This window comes from Arachis ipaensis, chromosome B3 (genome assembly GCF_059453495.1).
Source record: "Arachis ipaensis isolate K30076 ecotype BB chromosome B3, ASM5945349v1, whole genome shotgun sequence".
In the NCBI taxonomy this organism is placed as follows: domain Eukaryota; kingdom Viridiplantae; phylum Streptophyta; class Magnoliopsida; order Fabales; family Fabaceae; genus Arachis; species Arachis ipaensis.
Genome location: NC_142438.1, coordinates 1,443,265 through 1,460,535, shown reverse-complemented (window position 1 = coordinate 1,460,535; position 17,271 = coordinate 1,443,265). Strand labels below are relative to the sequence as shown.

The following is a 17,271-nucleotide window of genomic DNA, read 5'->3' as shown; positions in this document are numbered from 1 at the left end:
TCTTCCCCTCCCCCAACACTGGGTTTTCGTTTTTTTTTTTAATTTTATAATTATTATTATTAAAATAGGAATAGGGGTAGTTTAGGAATAAAATAAAAAATTTTATTAAAAAGGACGATTTTAATACGAAAAAAAACATTAAGGACGATTTTAATGGCAAAATAATAAGAGGGACGAATTCGATTCTGACACTAAACTTAAGGGACCAAAATTGTACTTACCCCGATAAAATAACTTGTCAAAAAGGAGAAGTCATATATTTCAATTTTTTTAGATGGTGTCAAACACGCCTATGGTGACTTTTCATCATTCAAAGATATTCCATTAGTGGAATCGAATAGGATATCATCTTGGTCTTTTCAATCAGTGACCAATCAGTAAAGAAGGCATTTTTGAAAAAATAATACATAACAAATTTATAAAAGTTTAAATATCAAAGTTTATGATTAAAGAAAAAAAATAATAATCACTCATGCAAGAAAAAAGATAACAAAACTTAATAGCTAACAATATTTATGTTACATTGATATATGAGATAGAATTTCACATGTAACTAATTCAGATAGTTATGGGATAATCTTATATTAGTAAATTTTTTTTAGAAAAATTGAAGTTGTTAATTCTTGTGTAAGCATGCACATGTTTAGTAAAAATTTATCAAAAACAATAGAATAAAGAAGTTAATAATTGCAGAGATGATAATGTTATTTTATTTTATTTTGCGCAAAATTATAATACAAAGCAGTATATAAAATTTTCAAAGTTTATTAGAGTCCAATGAGTTTAAAACTCGCTTTTCTTAAATTTCATTAAATTTAAGTTTTTTTTTTATGTTATTTCCCAACAACCCGGCAAGTAATTCTTAATTCATTACATATTTGAGATTTATTTAATTAGTTGCTGCATACACAAAGTAAAATTTGAATCTCTAACACTTATTTAAGCAAGACTAGTGAATTAATTACTAGACTAACCCAACTTAGCTATATCAAATTCAAGCTTAATTTAACCAAATTAATTCTTTGCAACTCAAATTAAGACCCAACCAATTGTCAAATCCTCACCTTTGGACATGAAAATCCTTTAAAATTTTGAGCCAGCTATCCTCAAACCAAATAGGGATGTATCATTATGTTCGATGGTGGATACTCTAGATAAGAACCCAAAAAAAAAAAAAAATCAGATCAACATATTTCAACCTATTTTTCTCTCTCTAGTTGACTATTAATTGAAGGAGATGTCTTTCCAACCAATTTGTGTTTCTAACAGTTTCCCAAGCAAATTTTGGTCAATGTAGCAATTGTTACATGCGGCTCCCTTTAGAAAATTCACATGATAATCAACAATCATGCTTTTGATATAATATAATTTACTTTTGTAAACAAAGAGTCAAAAGCTCGCCAGTGAGTTATAACTCAAATGGCATAATCTCTCCATACTCAATTAAGAGGTTTCGGATTTGAGTCTCCTATCTTTAATATAAAATAAAATAAAATCAAAAGCTCGAACCATATTCTATAAGAACATAAGTTCCACTTCTCCCCTTTACAAGTATCCTGCAAGGCCTTTTGAGCCCGGAACTCTGAAACCATGCATTGACTTTTGTAGTATGCCTGGTTAAACTTTCCAAAACCATAAAAGAAAAACGTAGTATAGGATTTGCTTGGTAGTTCCCACATGTAACTGACATCTGAAACAACCTCGTGATCAAAACATTACCTAAAACATTGGATTAACAGTTAAAATGGTCCCTAAAAAGATTACGTGTTCATCAACTTGAACCTCGAAAGATCAAATGCTACATCTTGGTCCTTGAAAAATGCAATATTAAATCAAATTGGTTCTTAAGCTAACTAGATGATAACATGTTGTAAAATGAATATATCATGTATCATCACCTAACTTATGAAAGGACCAGTCTGATTCATAGTTATATTTTTCAAGGACCAATTTGAAACATTTGATTTTATTCAGAGACTAAATTGACACACACTAATCTTTCATCAAACATTAGTGGAGTTGATTATCAACGAAGATTAAAGAAAGACAAAAGTTCTTTCATCAGAGCATCCATCCCTACGGAAGAATTGCAAATTAAGCAATAGGGAGCAATTGCGGAGTAGTAGATATAGTATCTATCATCTTCATTTGACATACATGTTTTGAGAACCTCCAACACATCCTGGATCATCATCTCATAGCTGCTGATCAAGATAAGCATCTCTGGGTAATTTGGGTGCCATGGGTGATCCAACTGTTCCAAGATACCCAATTACATTCCCGGAAACATTCTTCAACCACGATGTGCTTCGTGTTAACCATCCATTCTGTGCTTGCTCTTGCATTTCTTGGTTGCTTTTCCTTTCTTCCTCTAGCAATATATCAATCCATCTCTTCGCCATAAAGGTTTTCACAGCCTCGACGCCTTGATTTACAATCTCCATTGGTGGTAATTCAATAGGATTCTGATCCAAGTTAAGCTTCGTCAAATTTTCAAGGCGACCAAATGTATCAGGAAGTGCATGAATCTGATTGTTGCTGAGATCTAATTCTTTGAGGTTAGTCAAATCACCAAATGTCTCGGGTAGTTCTTTGAGGTCACTGAAGTTACTGCTCAGGTTGAGAACTTCCAGATTGGTGAGTCTCCCGATTGCAATGGGAAGTCCATGTAGCTCATTAAAGTGAGCATCCAGATAGCGCAGCGACTTCAACTCACAGATAGATGAGGGTAGAGATCGAATCTTGTTCAGTTGAATCATGAGTTTCTTTAAGTTTGGCAATTCATATCCAATGTTCGTTGGCAAATATGTCAGACTGTTAAAGCTCACATCCAGCTCCACCAATGACCTGATTGTGCAATGAAGAACAGATTTGATCAACAAGATCTATAGCATGCTTATGGGGTAAGTTTTTATAACACTTGGATGAGATTGTATAAGGATTTTAAAGGGAATCACAAAAATGATGAGATTCTGCAATTGCTCAAAACTGGTGACATTCAATAACAATTGAAAAGATTGCTCTTTTGAAATTTTCAGATACCTGCATTGACAGATGGGATCAGGAAGGGCACTCAGTTTATTTCCAGAGATATTGAGAAATTTCAGTTTTTGCAATAATCCGATTGAATCTGGAAGTGATGTCAAAAGGTTTGAAGATAGGTTAAGCTCCTCCAGGTTTTGCAATCCAGCTATCGAGTCGGGAATTGTCTGTTTAGTTTCCCAGAACATGTTAGTGTAAAATAACAGTCGCAATCAAGACTTTTTACACCGAGTGTCGTGCATACACTTCAAACGATGCCATTATGTACTGTTATAAATCATGTCTATAAAACAGCTGTTTAAATCCAATACATTCTTAATAGAAAGAGAAGAAAGAGAAATCATAAGAAAAGCTATACACAACTAAAGTAAATAAGAACCTGTAAGTTGCAATTAAGATTTAAGTCTGTAGGTTTGGGAAATAACAGTGGAAATGAACATCAGTGTTCATCATCCATTTTAATGCTTGAGCTAAATATATGCTAAAGACAGGTCACATTTCTATGCAAAATGATACAATATTTGCTTGCATAAGTATTAAGTAATTCATTTTCTTAACTACCTCATCATTTATCAATCACTAGTTATGTGCATATCTAGTAATTCAGAAGTCAACAACTACCAAACCAAACTATTTCTCTTTGCAACTTAGCTTAAGGTTCACATTGAAAGGCTTCACTCTCCGGACTTTACCAAAGAAGCAATAAAGCTCATTCAACATCACCTCTGCTTACTCTCTCATTGATCTTACGCCCACTCCAAATCGAAATGATTCAAATGAAGCTCTCACACAGTACATCCATCGCATAATGCACATTATTTTCATCAATAAAAGCATACTACCACACCTCATCAAAATCAAATTCATAAAACTCAGTAGAATTTCACAGAATGCATTCTAGTCTAGAATACCAATTAGGTGGAAAATCTCATGCCGTTGTCAGTGAAGATGATAGTTAGGAGACCGTAGATGACAATTTAGTCAAATATATTAAATCATCTACGAGTTCTCAACTATCAACTCTGCTTCTGAGTCTCCACCATCCAATTATGTATTGCCATGTCGTGTCAATACGAATATTGCACTCTTAATTAATTTTATTCTTCTTCTTCCCCCTTTGAATTTCATGTTATCTATTGCACTGGCCTTCATCTAACTTTCTTGATCATACACAAAAGAATCAAATATTGAAACAAAATAAATAAATAAATAAATTCATTCAATCGTATGAATCTTACCGAAAGCTGATTGGCGGATGCATCAAGCACCACAAGGCCGGAAATCCTCCCAAACGCCTCCGGCAACAACCGCAACCGCCGGCCAGAAAGATCCACCCTCTCCATCCCTTTCCCGTAAGCTTCCTGCAGTATTTCCGCAACCTCTTCGTTCAGCTCATCACCAGCAGCAGCAACACCGGCGTCATCGGCGGCATCTCCGGCACCGCCGTAGATCCTAACGAGTCGCTTCTCGGCGTCAGCAAGAAGCCTCTCGTACGCATCGTGCATCTCATCGAGCTGTATGACCGACTTGACGACACGCCTCTCCTTCTCCGCTTCCTCCCTGCACTTGAGCTCCCTCTCGGCCTGCCGGGCCCGCCAAGTGTGGATATCCACGTCAGCGGGCCTGGGCTCCAGAACGATCTCCTCCAGCTGGCGTGACAGCCTGGCCTCCAGGTCAGCAAGGTCGGCCCTGGCGGCGTCGACTTCCTCGTGAGTAGGGCGGTCGCCAATTAGATTGAGAACCGATCGGGCCTGAGCGACGTCGGAGATTGCACGGCCCATGGAGGCGAGGAGGTTAGCGTCGTCAAGGTTGGGCATCTGGCCCAATAATTGTGTGCCGAGTGGGCCCACAGAAGAAGCAGCAGCAGCATCGGAGAGTGGAGGCGGCTGCTCGAGGTCGTCAAGGTTGTTATTGGAATCTGCGGCGGTTTTGGGAGTCAGAGAAGGGAGACGAGACATGACGTAAGAGAGGATTGGGAAGTTAGTTGGATTTGGATCCATCGATTTTCTTCTTCAATTCTTTTCTCTCAGTTTCTGAGTTTGAAGAAGTGAGTTGAGTCCAGTGTGTTTACTGTGTTGTGAATTGGGAATTCCGCTTCCCCTTCGTTTTCTTCTCTTATTATAATTGTTTTCTTTTTTATTATTTAAATTACTTAATGGCTGCCTTCTCACGCTTCTTTAATAATTTATTCTTTTAAAAATTATAAATTCATGGGTAAAGTACTAAATTGGTCCTAGGTTTGGGCGTAATTCTGTTTTGGTCCTTAAGGTTTAAAGTGTTCTATTTGAATCCAAAAAAGTTTTATTTAGTATCAATTTAGTCCCACAGTGAGGTGAAAATTAAATAATTAACAAAATGTCCTACATAACAACAGTTCAAAAACAAAATCGATAATCTGGAGAACAAGTACAAGCTCCAGAGGCACAAAATCAACCATTGATGCATCAATACATTTATTTATCATTTTCTTTAGTTTTATAGAAAATATTTTATTTATATTATAATAAAATAATAAATAAATGTATTGATATATCAATGATTGATTTTATGTCTCTAGAGCTTGTACTTGTTCTCCAGATTATCGATTTTGTTCTTGTACTGTTGTTATGTAGGACATTTTGTTAATTATTTAATTTTGACTTCAAATAAAACACTTTAAAACTTAAGGACCAAAACAGAATTACGGCCAAACCTAAGGACTATAATCTTTTTTTTAGAGATATATTCGCCTTACTATTCTGTAAAGCGTTTGGTGGAGAGATAGAGACGAAAAGACTGAGACTAAGAGACAGAAATTGAAATAAATCTCAGTATTCTATTTGGTGCAAAATAGAAGATAGAAATTAAAACAAAAATGAAACTCTAATTTAATTTGCATAAAGAGTAAAATTAGAATTAATTAATTGAAATTAGGATATTTTATATATAAAATGTTATTAAAGTTTCAATTTCCATCTCTACAAATTTTAGTCCCATCTCCACCTCTAAAAATTTTAGTCTCATGTGTCTTTATTTTTTGGAGATACTGAAATTTTGGAGACAGAGACAGAAATTTTAGTACCAGTCTCTGAACCAACAAACAAAATAATGATTCTCAATCTCTCGATCTCTGTGTCTCAGTATCTTAAAACAACAGCTACATAAACACAATATAGACTTCACTTTCTGATATTCCTATTCTTTTTTGTGCTAGGACGAAAACCAAACACATCCAAGATAAATGGATAATTGAATGAGATGCGATTATTTAAAGAGCATAGAATGAAAATAATATGATTTGAAACAAGCTTATCTTTTTGGCCGTGGGAACAAGCTTCTTTCATAATACGCCCCCTTGATAATTTTAAACATAATTCTGATCCAAAGAGAATAAGATAATACAATAATACAGATTGTCAATATCTTTGATATATTCACAATTTTGTATCCCTTATATATTAGAATTTAATCTTGATACACCGTAAAATAATTTTACGTGCATCAAATTACGTATGTCACATCAGCAAAAGTAAACAGATGTGATTGTACAATGTTATTAAATATTTTACAATCTCAGTGCATCAAAATTAAACTCTAAACTTTATATATTAAACTCGTTAGCCTTTATTATTATTATTATTATTTTTTCAGTGTTAGCATCATATATTTAATTAGGGAGTGCTAATGTCCATTAAAATTCTGAGACATTAACAAGATCTCTTTCTGAACCTGTTCAAATATTTCCTTCATTCTAATGGTAAACTTGGTTGATATGTTCCTATCTATCCTTTGCTGAAAATCAGAGCTCTTGAGCCACACAATTCCAATGTATATATCACACTTGCAACCACTTTCATCAATACCACATTTCTCAATTTCGTACCTAAAATTTATCTACAAAAGAGAGGGGAAAAAAAGATAATTGTAATCAGGTATCCTTTATGGAACAATTAAAAATATGTACAAAAAGATGAATACAGTTAGAACTTAGGATCGGTTTAGTAAAACTTATAGTTTTTGAAAAGAGCTTTTTGAAAACGGTAACATCTATATTTGGTAAATCAAACTAAAAACATTATTCAATACGCACAAGCAACAATAATTATATTTTGGTAAAATGACTTCTAAAATTAAAAAGAAAAAACATAATAGACATAAATAAAGGTAAATTTTAATATTTATTAATATTATATTAGACTTTTTTTAATTTTAATAAACATAAACAAACTTTAAAAATTACCTCCTTTTAGATGCTTTCGAAACCCACTTTAACTCTTAAAAATTACATGCAGAAGCACACGATCTTTTTTATTTACCAAAAACACAAAATGAAGAGTTTGTACTTTTTACTTCTCTAAAATGTTTTACCAAACCGAGTCTTAATTTCTATACATTCTTAGCCTAAAACTTTCTTAACATTCAATCAAATGTTCTATTTGAGATAATAAATGTGAAAATTAAATATCCTACTTACGTGACAACATCTGATTGGTTGCTAATGTAATTCAATCAGGTGTTGTCACGTAGATAGAAGTAGTTGCTTTTTAAGATCATAGATGTGATGATTAACTATTTGTCTACGTAGCGATATCTAATCGGCTAACAATGCATCAAAATTAAATTCATGTAATACAATTGTTTCCAAGTTTAGAATACATACATGGAAGTGATCAGCAAATGGGACACCATGAAGAGTCATAACCTCATTCACAATCCAACCTCCAGTGTCTGCATTTGGAAACTTCTGTTGTGTGCATGTGACATCGCCGCCGAAAACCGACATTTGACGATTGAATCTGTACGAAACGCGCCTTTCAAAGACGTCCGGCTTTATCGGCTCCCACGAAGTAGTTTCATAGTTCATACAACCTGCTCTCTGCATAATTCTATGTTCCAAGCTTCCTCCATCAAAAATTCCCATCATTGATCTCATCTGTGCAAAGAGTAACACAACAATTCGAAGTATCATCCAATCATGTAATGCCAAATCATCAAAAAGAAACTTTGATTATTACAATTATATACTGATATTGGATCAAGTTTGAAGTCATAAGAACAAAATCTTCTCTATCATCCTTCAATTTCATCAAATCAAAATACCATGCAAGTTATATGGTATTGTTTGTGGCACAAGCAATTGATGCTTACCTTGATTGGAAATTCTGCAGAATATATCTTGGATCCTTTTCCTTCATTGTCCATGACATATTCAGAGTCTTCAGGAATTACAAAGCGTTCTTCTTGTTCTTCATGCTCTTCCATAACTTGTTCTTTCTGGTAGGGCAGTGTTCTTGCTCTCCACAAGGCTCGAATCGTTCTTTTAACAAGGAACGGAAAAAGAAATGTTATTGGATAACTTCCCTAAGTTCAGTCTACATTACTAGAAACAGTTTCATGTCAATAATACCTGGAGGCCACACCGAACGATGCAAATGACTGAAAATGGAACCTAAGCCTTCCTTCTTCGTCTATAGACTTTGCGCCATGCCTTGCATCGATTCCTCGACCTTTCCGCAGAATTATGACCAGTATAGGGCTTCCTACTGATGCCCATGTTGGAGGATGAACTTGTATGTCCTCTATGTCTTCCCAAAGGAAGAAAAATTTGGTTTTATGTCCAAAAAGATTGGCATAAAACCCAAGAATCCTAGCTGAAAGAAACATCCTTCCCTGCAGTTACAAAAGTATTACATGTACAAATCCAGAGAAACTAACTCTAAAGATTTCCACTTATTATAATATCAAGGAGTATAGTAATATGTTAGTTCATCGGCACACGATTATTCTAACAATTCTTCAGTTTGAGGTATTACATATTTGGAAAGCGTTACTAAAACTCTAAAAGCATGCTCTTATGCTAACTACATACCTGTAAAGGCATTTTTCTCTTCAGGTAACATGTGAATTCTTTGATTAGAAATTCTTCTGGAGGCAAACCAAACAGTTTCTGGAATGTAGAATTTCGTTGAGGCGATTGAAGATTCAACTGCAATCCATCCATTATTAGTCACACATACAAGAAAGGATTCTCATGATCCATAACACCAAAAATGAGAAACCAATTCCTAGTTCTTATACCTTTCTTCCTACTTCCTTTTCCATTTTCTCCAAATATTCCTTAATCGTTTCGACTCCTTTATTATTGTCCAAGAAAATCCTCAGATGCAACTTCGATTGTGCGGACTTAGCGAGCTTTCCTTCAAGCACAATCCACATGTCGGCCAATTCTGTCGATGTGTGCTTTAGAAAATTGATCTCGGCATGTCCTAGCGAAACATCCTGGTCAAATGGACCATCAAAATCGAAAACTTCCACATCTAAAACCGATGGTGGTTCTTCCATAGCATCAAACTCTAATATCTCTGCATAAATTTGAACAAAAAACCAATAGAGAAACACTGGTAAAAATATACTCATCTAGAAAGGAAAAATTTCATGCATGTAATAAGTACCAAGTTAATGCAAACCATTCCATTGAGGATCAGATGTTTGAAGCTTCACTGAGCTTGACCTTGTTTGTCCATTGCAGGTTAAAATTACATAGGGGTCCGACAACCCTGTGGACTCCAAGGATGCCAAGTCGACCGCCTCAATTAAAGCCACTGTAACAACCCAACCATCCCCATTGGCTTTTAGGCCATGATCAGTTCCTGTTACAACAAATTAGATCAATAGTTAAACCTTCATAGCAAATCAATTAGTAGTGATAACTGATAACAAGCATGACAACAAGGTTATCAAACTCTCGAGTTAACTCCTATACTTCATAAAAGTAGTTTCAAACAATGTGCTTACCCATCTGAAATCTAGCCTGCACAAAGTGAACAACCATATTGTAAACGCGATGCAACTGAATGATCAAAATTGCACTTGTAACAAGCTCTCCAAAGCTATCTGGCAATTCAAGTCCCTTGAATTCCAAGCCGCGAGGTTCCCTCGGACTGCACCGCGAAATATGCAGCAAAACATATAACAACATAAACAAAGTGGAAACTACCGTGAAATTCAAAAAGTATTTGATTGCCATCCACCAATTCCAAGGGTCCTCTGTCTGCAAAGTTGCCAACACATGTTCCTTGTCTGATAAGTCTGCCAAATCTAGCACCTTGAAATTTCGAGCGAGTAGGTCGGAGAACTGATCAAAACTCTCCTTCAATCCTTGTCTAGTTCCCCCTTCTATCATTCCTTTCATCATTGTGCTCTGCAGGAACATCATGCCCCATGATATCACAAGATGTGACGATTTCTCTCCAGAAGATAATTCGCCACCCGGCATTATCTTGTAAAGCAATTCAACCCGAAATGTGCTCCCATATGGAACCTCAGGTGTGCTTACACTAACAAGTACTGCAAATTCATCCTTACTCACTCTAACATAGCTTTGCTCTTCAGTGGCATTAACAGCCTTAACTAGCTTCGAAGCTGCTTTTGTATACGAAACAACTCGCATTAAACAAGATGTGTCCCCATGTTTCCATGTCCAAGGCCCTTCTTGCATATTTGTTGTCCCCTGCAGTTCTGCCAAATCTTTCCTAAACTGTGAATTCGGTGCGAAAAGAAATGCATTGAGATCATATGGAGATACTACATAAACCTGATCCACCAGAACACCGCCCGGCAAGTTATCTGGCATCTCCTGTTTGTTATCTCCGGATTCCATTAGTGCAATTGCCTCTTCAAAGCTACAAGGAGAAGATAAACCTTCTACAAAATCTTCAGAATCAGATAAAATAGTGGATGTTTCGGGAGAATCCTCAGCTTTTGATGAACTTCCATCTTTCTTGTTGAAGATCCTATCTAAACGGTTAGCAATAACCTTCAGCAACTTTTTAGTTTCACCCATTTTGTTAGATGAAATTTGTGGAGATTCCAAGTCTTTTGAGTCTTCAGTTGCAACACTCAAGTTTTGTGAATGTGTGTGGTTGAAATGGCTTTTACTATGAAGAGATATGGTAAGTAGAATTTTCCCTGATTATATAACACATTAAGCTGAAAATCAGTTTGATATGTTTAATCTGTGAGGAACCAAAACAATAAACAATATAAAAATTAAAATAAGATAAGAATGTGAAATGCAGCTCATGGTTTTTTCATGCAGATATATGTCATTATCTCTTCTCCAATACAATTCCAATAGTTGAAATTCTAGACATGGCATGAAAAATATGAACCATAAGACTAAAAGGGAGCACAGGGTGAAAGTTAACAAAGATCACTGCTCTAGTTTTGTTTAACACTACAGTAATATAGCTTCAACATACTTACAATCTCCAAATACATAAGAAAATTCGCATAAACCAAATGCATAAGAAAATTGCAGATAGTTTACAATCTCCACCCCATTGCTTCCATGCCTTAGTTTTTCAAAGATATTTGAAGCACAGAAACAGAAGTTTTGTTGTTTCTGTCTCAAATACAGTATCTAAATGCAGTCTTATAACTCAATGTAGAGAAACAAAATTTGGCACATTCATAACTTAATCTATTCATAACTAACATAATAAGTTACACGGAGTTATAATAAGTTATGAACATATCAATGTCTATGCAAGTAACATATATTGTGAAGGGAACAAACCGCAATATTTGTTGAAAAATTTCCCACTATTAGGACTTTGAAGATTGAACCAAGTTGGGGGCAAGGTTTGTTTATCAGCAGAAGCAATAGAACCAACAAGAACCCTCACTTCACCAACCACAAGTTCCACAGAACCACCATTGATGACCCTTGATTCATCACCACCACCATGATGAGTATTACTAACAACAGAGACAAGAAGCACTTGCTCCAAATCATGCACCTTCAAAGCAAACTCCTCATTCCAAATTGGGTTGCAAGTGTTCCTCACTATCCTTGTAGTCTTAGACTTCAACTTCCCAAGCTTGAGCTTCACATAAGACTCATTCACTGGAAGATCTTTTGCTTCCAATACACAAACACACAACCTCCCCATAATATCTTATTATATTATATTATCATATTGTATTGTATTGTATACATCAAAATTCAAAAGCTTGAAACTTTACAACTTGCAAGGCATATAAACCATAAAGCAAATAGCATAGGGAAGCTTAATTGGACAAAAGGGTTTGATGGGGTTTCAGTGTTTGTAAAAAAGATTGGTTTTTTGATTCGGTGAAGTGGTGGGAAGGAAGGAGGGAATCTTGGGGTGGAAGCCATGAGAGAGAAGAACTCGTGTACAATGAAGGGAAATGACACGTTTTGTTTGAGAATTGAGAAAGTGAGTTACTTCAAGTTTAGGCCAAAAAATGGAAGCTCCTTGTTAGACATTTACTTATGTAAGATGGTTTCCTCGTTACTTGTTAAGACAAATGTTGCTTAAATAAGGTTTTGGTTTGATGGGGTTGCGGTGGGTGTCACAAAAGATGAAGTAGATAGAAGACAAAATGGGATAAGTGCAAGTCTTGTCATAGATTCTAATTTCTAATTGCTTTGATCATCATTCATCAAAGTACACAAAAAAAATAAAAATAAAAATAAAAATAAAGGGTTGGAAAGCAAGAACTTTCTCAGGTGAGGAACATTCAAAATTCCAAAACCAGAAGAGTTGAGAAAGATCTGAGGCAACCTTGTGTTTTTTCTAGATGGAAGAAAGAGAATTTTTGGGTATGCTTCAAAATTCAAATCTAAATTAATTGCTTTTGAATAAGTAACTGCTAAGTGCTAACTTCTAACCATACCCTTTGTTCAAAAAGCAATACTTTTTTAATAAATAATTTATTATATTTGTTAAAATATATTATAATCAACTAGTATTTATTATGCCAATGAATTATAGTTCAAATGACATAGTTTTTCCATACTTAATTAAGAGGTTGCGGGTTCGAATCTCCTATCTTTGATAAAAAAAAAAACTAGTATTTATTATAATTATTTAATATATTTAAATATTTATTATATAATATTACGCTTTTATTATTTCGATTTTTTAACACTTATAAATACTCTTATATATTATATCATCATATATAATTTGAATCTACACAATATTTTTTTTAGTTTATTCTCTTGATTTTAACCATATTTGTGATAAAATTATTCTTCTCTTCTTTTTTTCAAAAATATATACTAAAAATTAATTATCAAATAAATTTTATATATTTACGTTTTTTCGTATATATTATTTTATATTTTAATATGTATTTATAGACATAACTATTTTAATAATTTGTATATATGAGTTGTTTTTTTTTTTAATTTGACATTTTAATTAAGTTTCTGTCTAAATAGTAGAAAAGTGGCAAACTAAATATTTTCTATAAAGATTAGTCTATTCCTCTAAATTGATATTAAATCTAGAGTTGTACATGGATCAGATAATATTCGCATAACCGCGGTAATTATCCGCATCCGATTCGAATTTTGCGGATATTATCCGATCCACACTATGATAGGATCGAATTGCGGATTTAGCAGTGATATTCGCGAATTCGATCTGCAAATCCGCATATCTGCATGTTTCATATAAATAGCATAGTTTAAAAAAGTAAACCCTCATGTAATATGAATTTTAGTATGTTATTTTATGAATTTTATGATATCTTGTTTTAATTTTTTATATTGTACTTCAACTTAGAATAATTAAACTTAAATCTTGTGTTATTATTTTAAAGAAAAGTCTAGAGGGCCAGCAATTTTATTAAATTTTGGCCAGCATGTAACCAGTAGAAAAAAGTGAGTCATTGGATGAAATCTCACACCATTGATATCATCATTGATGGCTATTTGATGTCTATAAATCACAAAAGTTACTGTCTCCCTAGCACTCCTTTTTTTTTATTCAAGAAAACTTTTATTGATAATATTTTAGGAGTAAATATACTCAAACAGGTGAAAAATGAATTTTATGGATATTTTTTTGTAAAAATAGCCAAATAGAATCTTAAAATAGTTTTTTTTTAATTATGCAGATATACCCGATATCCGATCCGATCTGATCCGCATATCGGATCGGATCAGATCTGACCTGAAAAAATGCGGATATCATATCCGATCCGATTCAATGAGTACAGTGCGAATCGGATAGAATTTTAGATTATATCCAATCCGATTCGATCTTATCTGATTCGTGTACAGTCCTAATTAGATCAGTTAGTTAACAAAAGGGTGATGAAAGTAGTCCTTTGGCTTAAGTATAAATATATAGAAATAGTGTAGAGGTACCAAAATATGTAGTTTAGCTATTACCAAAGGTACATTAGTTTAATATTCTGTATTATAATAAATACATCAACTATCATATGACACACAAAAAATTAGTTACATTAATTATATTTTATATGTTTAATTTTTTAATTTAAAATTAAAAATTTTAATAAAATAAAAATAATTTCAAACGGATTGGTGTTGCTTAAAAAAAATATATAATATTAGAGTGAAAATAACACCAAAAAATGCTGGTCTTTTTGGTATTAGAACAGGGCTTAAAAGCCCAACACAAAAAATTTCTTAAGCGGAAACTTTTAGTCTGAAGTTTTTATATTAGAAATGGGCCAATGTCCAAAAAGAAAGAGAAGAAAACATTTTATCCAAAAAAAAGAGACCAAAAGAAAATATTTTTAAAAATAATAATAAAAAGAAGAGAGAGAGAGAGAGAGGATGATGCAGTTTCCGGCGTATATGACTCAGTATCCGTTATCGACGAGGAATATTCCGACGTCGTATCTCCTTCCCTCTCAATGGCCTCTCCCCCACAACGAGGAGCTCCTCCTCACCATGGAAGAATCCGATTTTGAAGAGAAGGTGTTTTCTCCCTCCTTCTATTTACCCTAAACCCCCCCCCCCTTCTTTTAGGGTTTTTTCCATTTGGCGGATTAATTTCGTAAATGAATAGTTTTTAGATTCTAAATTGTTGACAATGTCAATGATAAGTGATAACGGAAGCAATTAGATTTGTATGATTCTGCATTTGAATTAGGAATTTGGATGATTTGGTTGTTAATTCATAAATTAGGGTGCAATAGGAATTACATGTATGCTTTAGGTTCTGACTTCTGAAGATTATTTATTTATATATGAAATTTATGTCTGATTGTATGCTATGAATTATGATGCTCTTTTGCCACATTAGCATTTACCTATTTGCTTCAATTTGGCTCTTTTATTTACCTATAGACTATGCTTTAGTTTTGATTATTTTGATATTTGAATTAGTTCTTAGATATGTGTAGTATTAGTGGTAAGTCACCCACACTCATTGTGTATTATCAATTTAAGTATGGTATGAACCAATGCAGTGCATACTATACTGCCAAGTATTCATGAATGTGTTAAGTCTGGTAATGCAATCGATTTTTGTTAGTTGTATATTAACACAAATAGAATGCCAATTTTGAGAATATTAATTCTATGTATCCATCCTTACATCTCCTACTACTGATGGGGTGACCGCCGGTTTCGGCATGTTGGGCCATATCATTATTGCCTAACCCAATGCTTACATTGCATTTGCGGAGAATTGTTACAGAGATAATATCTATTGGGTATCTTATCTGTATTCCGCATATCATACGTATATGCCAGAATTTGAAATAAGAATCTCGTGCTTCCATAATTGATAGATCTTTTCCTTGAAAAGATAAATGACATGTTCTGAGGTTAAATGGGCATCAAGGTACAGGGGAGTTTCTTCTTTTTGTTTTTTCTCTCTGGTGTCTTACTCGACGACTCATCCTTAAACGCACTTTACTAAGCAAAGAGTGATGCACTTCTTGTTTATTAAACAAATCTTAGCTCTTCATTTATTATAATTTATATCAATAGTTCAAATTTAGAATTTAGGATTTAGGGTTATGATTTAGAGTTTAGGTTTATAGCTTAGGATTTAGGCTTTAGGGTGTTTTATTTTTGTTTTATCTTTAATAGCAAGTAAATTTTCATTGAGCGCTACGCTTCTGATTTTCTCCAAAATGGATTAGCATTTGTCGTCTTACTCATCATTCATATCAATGTTCAGTGCAATGAAATCAGGAAGATGAACAGCAACCTGGTTGTGATTGGGAAGACAACTAACGAGAACGATAAAGAAGACTTTGACAATGATGCTGATGATGATGACGCGGACAATGCTGACGAATCAGAGGGTGAAGAATTCGAGCAAGAAACCGGTTGAAGATCATGTTTGCATTTCATCAATGTTGATTGGACCCGAACAAATCATTGTACCAAGAAGTGGATCACATTCATATCATACTTTCTGCTATGTTTTTAGAGAATGGGTTAAAAATTTACCAAGTTGGACTTCTTGTTTGATGCACTAAGAGTAAGAAGTTCAGTGTAGATTTAATTGGGGTTTTTGATATTAGATTATGTTAAGATTTAAGCCCTTAGAATTATCTTGGTGCATGCATCATAGCATTGTCTATATTTATATGCTCTTTCTTATGCTTAATCAAACACCAATGAACTGAGAATACTGAAGTAGCATACTTGTTCTACTATTGATTAAAGTAATAAAATAAAAGATTAATTCCCATTGAGTTTATAATTTTTAAGATGTGTGAAATTTTGCTATCTGAGTCAAAGTTGATTAAATTCTTTTTTTTTTTTTTTTTTTTATCAATTTTCTCACTTATAAAAGAAAAGTAATCCTATAAAATTTGATTAGTCTAATGGTTAGTTTACTAGTTCGCTTAAGCAAGTGCTAGAGATTCAAATTCTGCCTTATGCATACTGCAATCTATTAGTCATTGATCTGTCACTTTGGGGATTACTCGAAAAATCAAAGTACCTAAACTACACGGCTGTGTAGGCTTACTTCACCCTACCTTGTTTGGATAAGTTTGCGCTTTTTTAAAACCAAACCATCTTCCCATACTAGTCCATTTCGTAATTTTAAAATGGAATGGTGCAAAAACAAACTGAGAAGGTTGTTTTGAGGGAAGCTCCTTGTTTTGAATATTTGATATTTCAAACTAATCCTTTTGCCATTGTTGTCCTTACTATGATGGAGTTGCTATGATTTTTGTTATTTTTATTTATTTGACAAGAATCCTTTCGGGTAAGAACGAAATCAAAAGAAACACTTAATTGTTCCCTTTGGTATCTCATTCATGTTTTGGTCTTTTTCTTCAAAAGAAAAAAAAATTCATCTTATATATATACAAAATTAAAAAGACTTGTCAACTTGACTAATTTTATATTGATTATTTTCTCACACATGAACAATAATAAAAATAAATAAGTATGTTAATACCTATTAATCTACTAGTGATAGTAGAATTTAGATG

General features: G+C 33.7%; 3 protein-coding genes across 3 annotated transcripts; 1 reads left to right on the top strand and 2 right to left on the bottom strand.

The window, feature by feature from the left end:
• Positions 1-1,704: 1,704 nt before the first annotated feature.
• LOC107629394 (plant intracellular Ras-group-related LRR protein 9) lies at positions 1,705-5,221 on the bottom strand. Its single transcript, XM_016332174.2, has 3 exons — positions 4,281-5,221; positions 3,043-3,209; positions 1,705-2,847 (listed from the first exon to the last, which is right to left on the bottom strand). Exons 1-3 carry the CDS (start codon positions 5,040-5,042, stop codon positions 2,196-2,198), a joined length of 1,581 nt encoding a protein of 526 aa, XP_016187660.1. The 5' UTR covers positions 5,043-5,221; the 3' UTR covers positions 1,705-2,195.
• Positions 5,222-6,398: 1,177 nt separating this feature from the next.
• LOC107629392 (C2 calcium/lipid-binding and GRAM domain containing protein) lies at positions 6,399-12,658 on the bottom strand. Its single transcript, XM_016332173.3, has 9 exons — positions 11,600-12,658; positions 9,817-10,989; positions 9,489-9,671; positions 9,100-9,383; positions 8,891-9,007; positions 8,429-8,691; positions 8,170-8,338; positions 7,682-7,954; positions 6,399-6,915 (listed from the first exon to the last, which is right to left on the bottom strand). Exons 1-9 carry the CDS (start codon positions 11,973-11,975, stop codon positions 6,703-6,705), a joined length of 3,051 nt encoding a protein of 1,016 aa, XP_016187659.1. The 5' UTR covers positions 11,976-12,658; the 3' UTR covers positions 6,399-6,702.
• Positions 12,659-14,592: 1,934 nt separating this feature from the next.
• On the top strand, positions 14,593-16,529 carry LOC148569646 (transcription termination factor). Its single transcript, XM_088509432.1, has 2 exons — positions 14,593-14,785; positions 15,999-16,529. The coding sequence occupies exons 1-2, from the start codon at positions 14,642-14,644 to the stop codon at positions 16,152-16,154; spliced, it is 300 nt and encodes a 99-aa protein (XP_088365558.1). The 5' UTR covers positions 14,593-14,641; the 3' UTR covers positions 16,155-16,529.
• Positions 16,530-17,271: the final 742 nt, after the last annotated feature.

Coding starts and splice junctions, on each gene's coding strand:
- LOC107629394 (XM_016332174.2), bottom strand. CDS start 5,042: ATGGATCCAAATCCAACTAACTTCCCAATCCTCTCTTACGTCATGTCT. Junction 3,210..4,280: donor CATCCGCCAATCAGCTTTCG/GTAAGATTCATA, acceptor GAAACTAAACAG/ACAATTCCCGACTCGATAGC. Junction 2,848..3,042: donor GATCCCATCTGTCAATGCAG/GTATCTGAAAAT, acceptor TTGCACAATCAG/GTCATTGGTGGAGCTGGATG.
- LOC107629392 (XM_016332173.3), bottom strand. CDS start 11,975: ATGGGGAGGTTGTGTGTTTGTGTATTGGAAGCAAAAGATCTTCCAGTG. Junction 8,339..8,428: donor TCGTTCGGTGTGGCCTCCAG/GTATTATTGACA, acceptor CCTTGTTAAAAG/AACGATTCGAGCCTTGTGGA. Junction 6,916..7,681: donor CATTTGCTGATCACTTCCAT/GTATGTATTCTA, acceptor TCTCTTTTGTAG/ATAAATTTTAGGTACGAAAT.
- LOC148569646 (XM_088509432.1), top strand. CDS start 14,642: ATGATGCAGTTTCCGGCGTATATGACTCAGTATCCGTTATCGACGAGG. Junction 14,786..15,998: donor AATCCGATTTTGAAGAGAAG/GTGTTTTCTCCC, acceptor ATCAATGTTCAG/TGCAATGAAATCAGGAAGAT.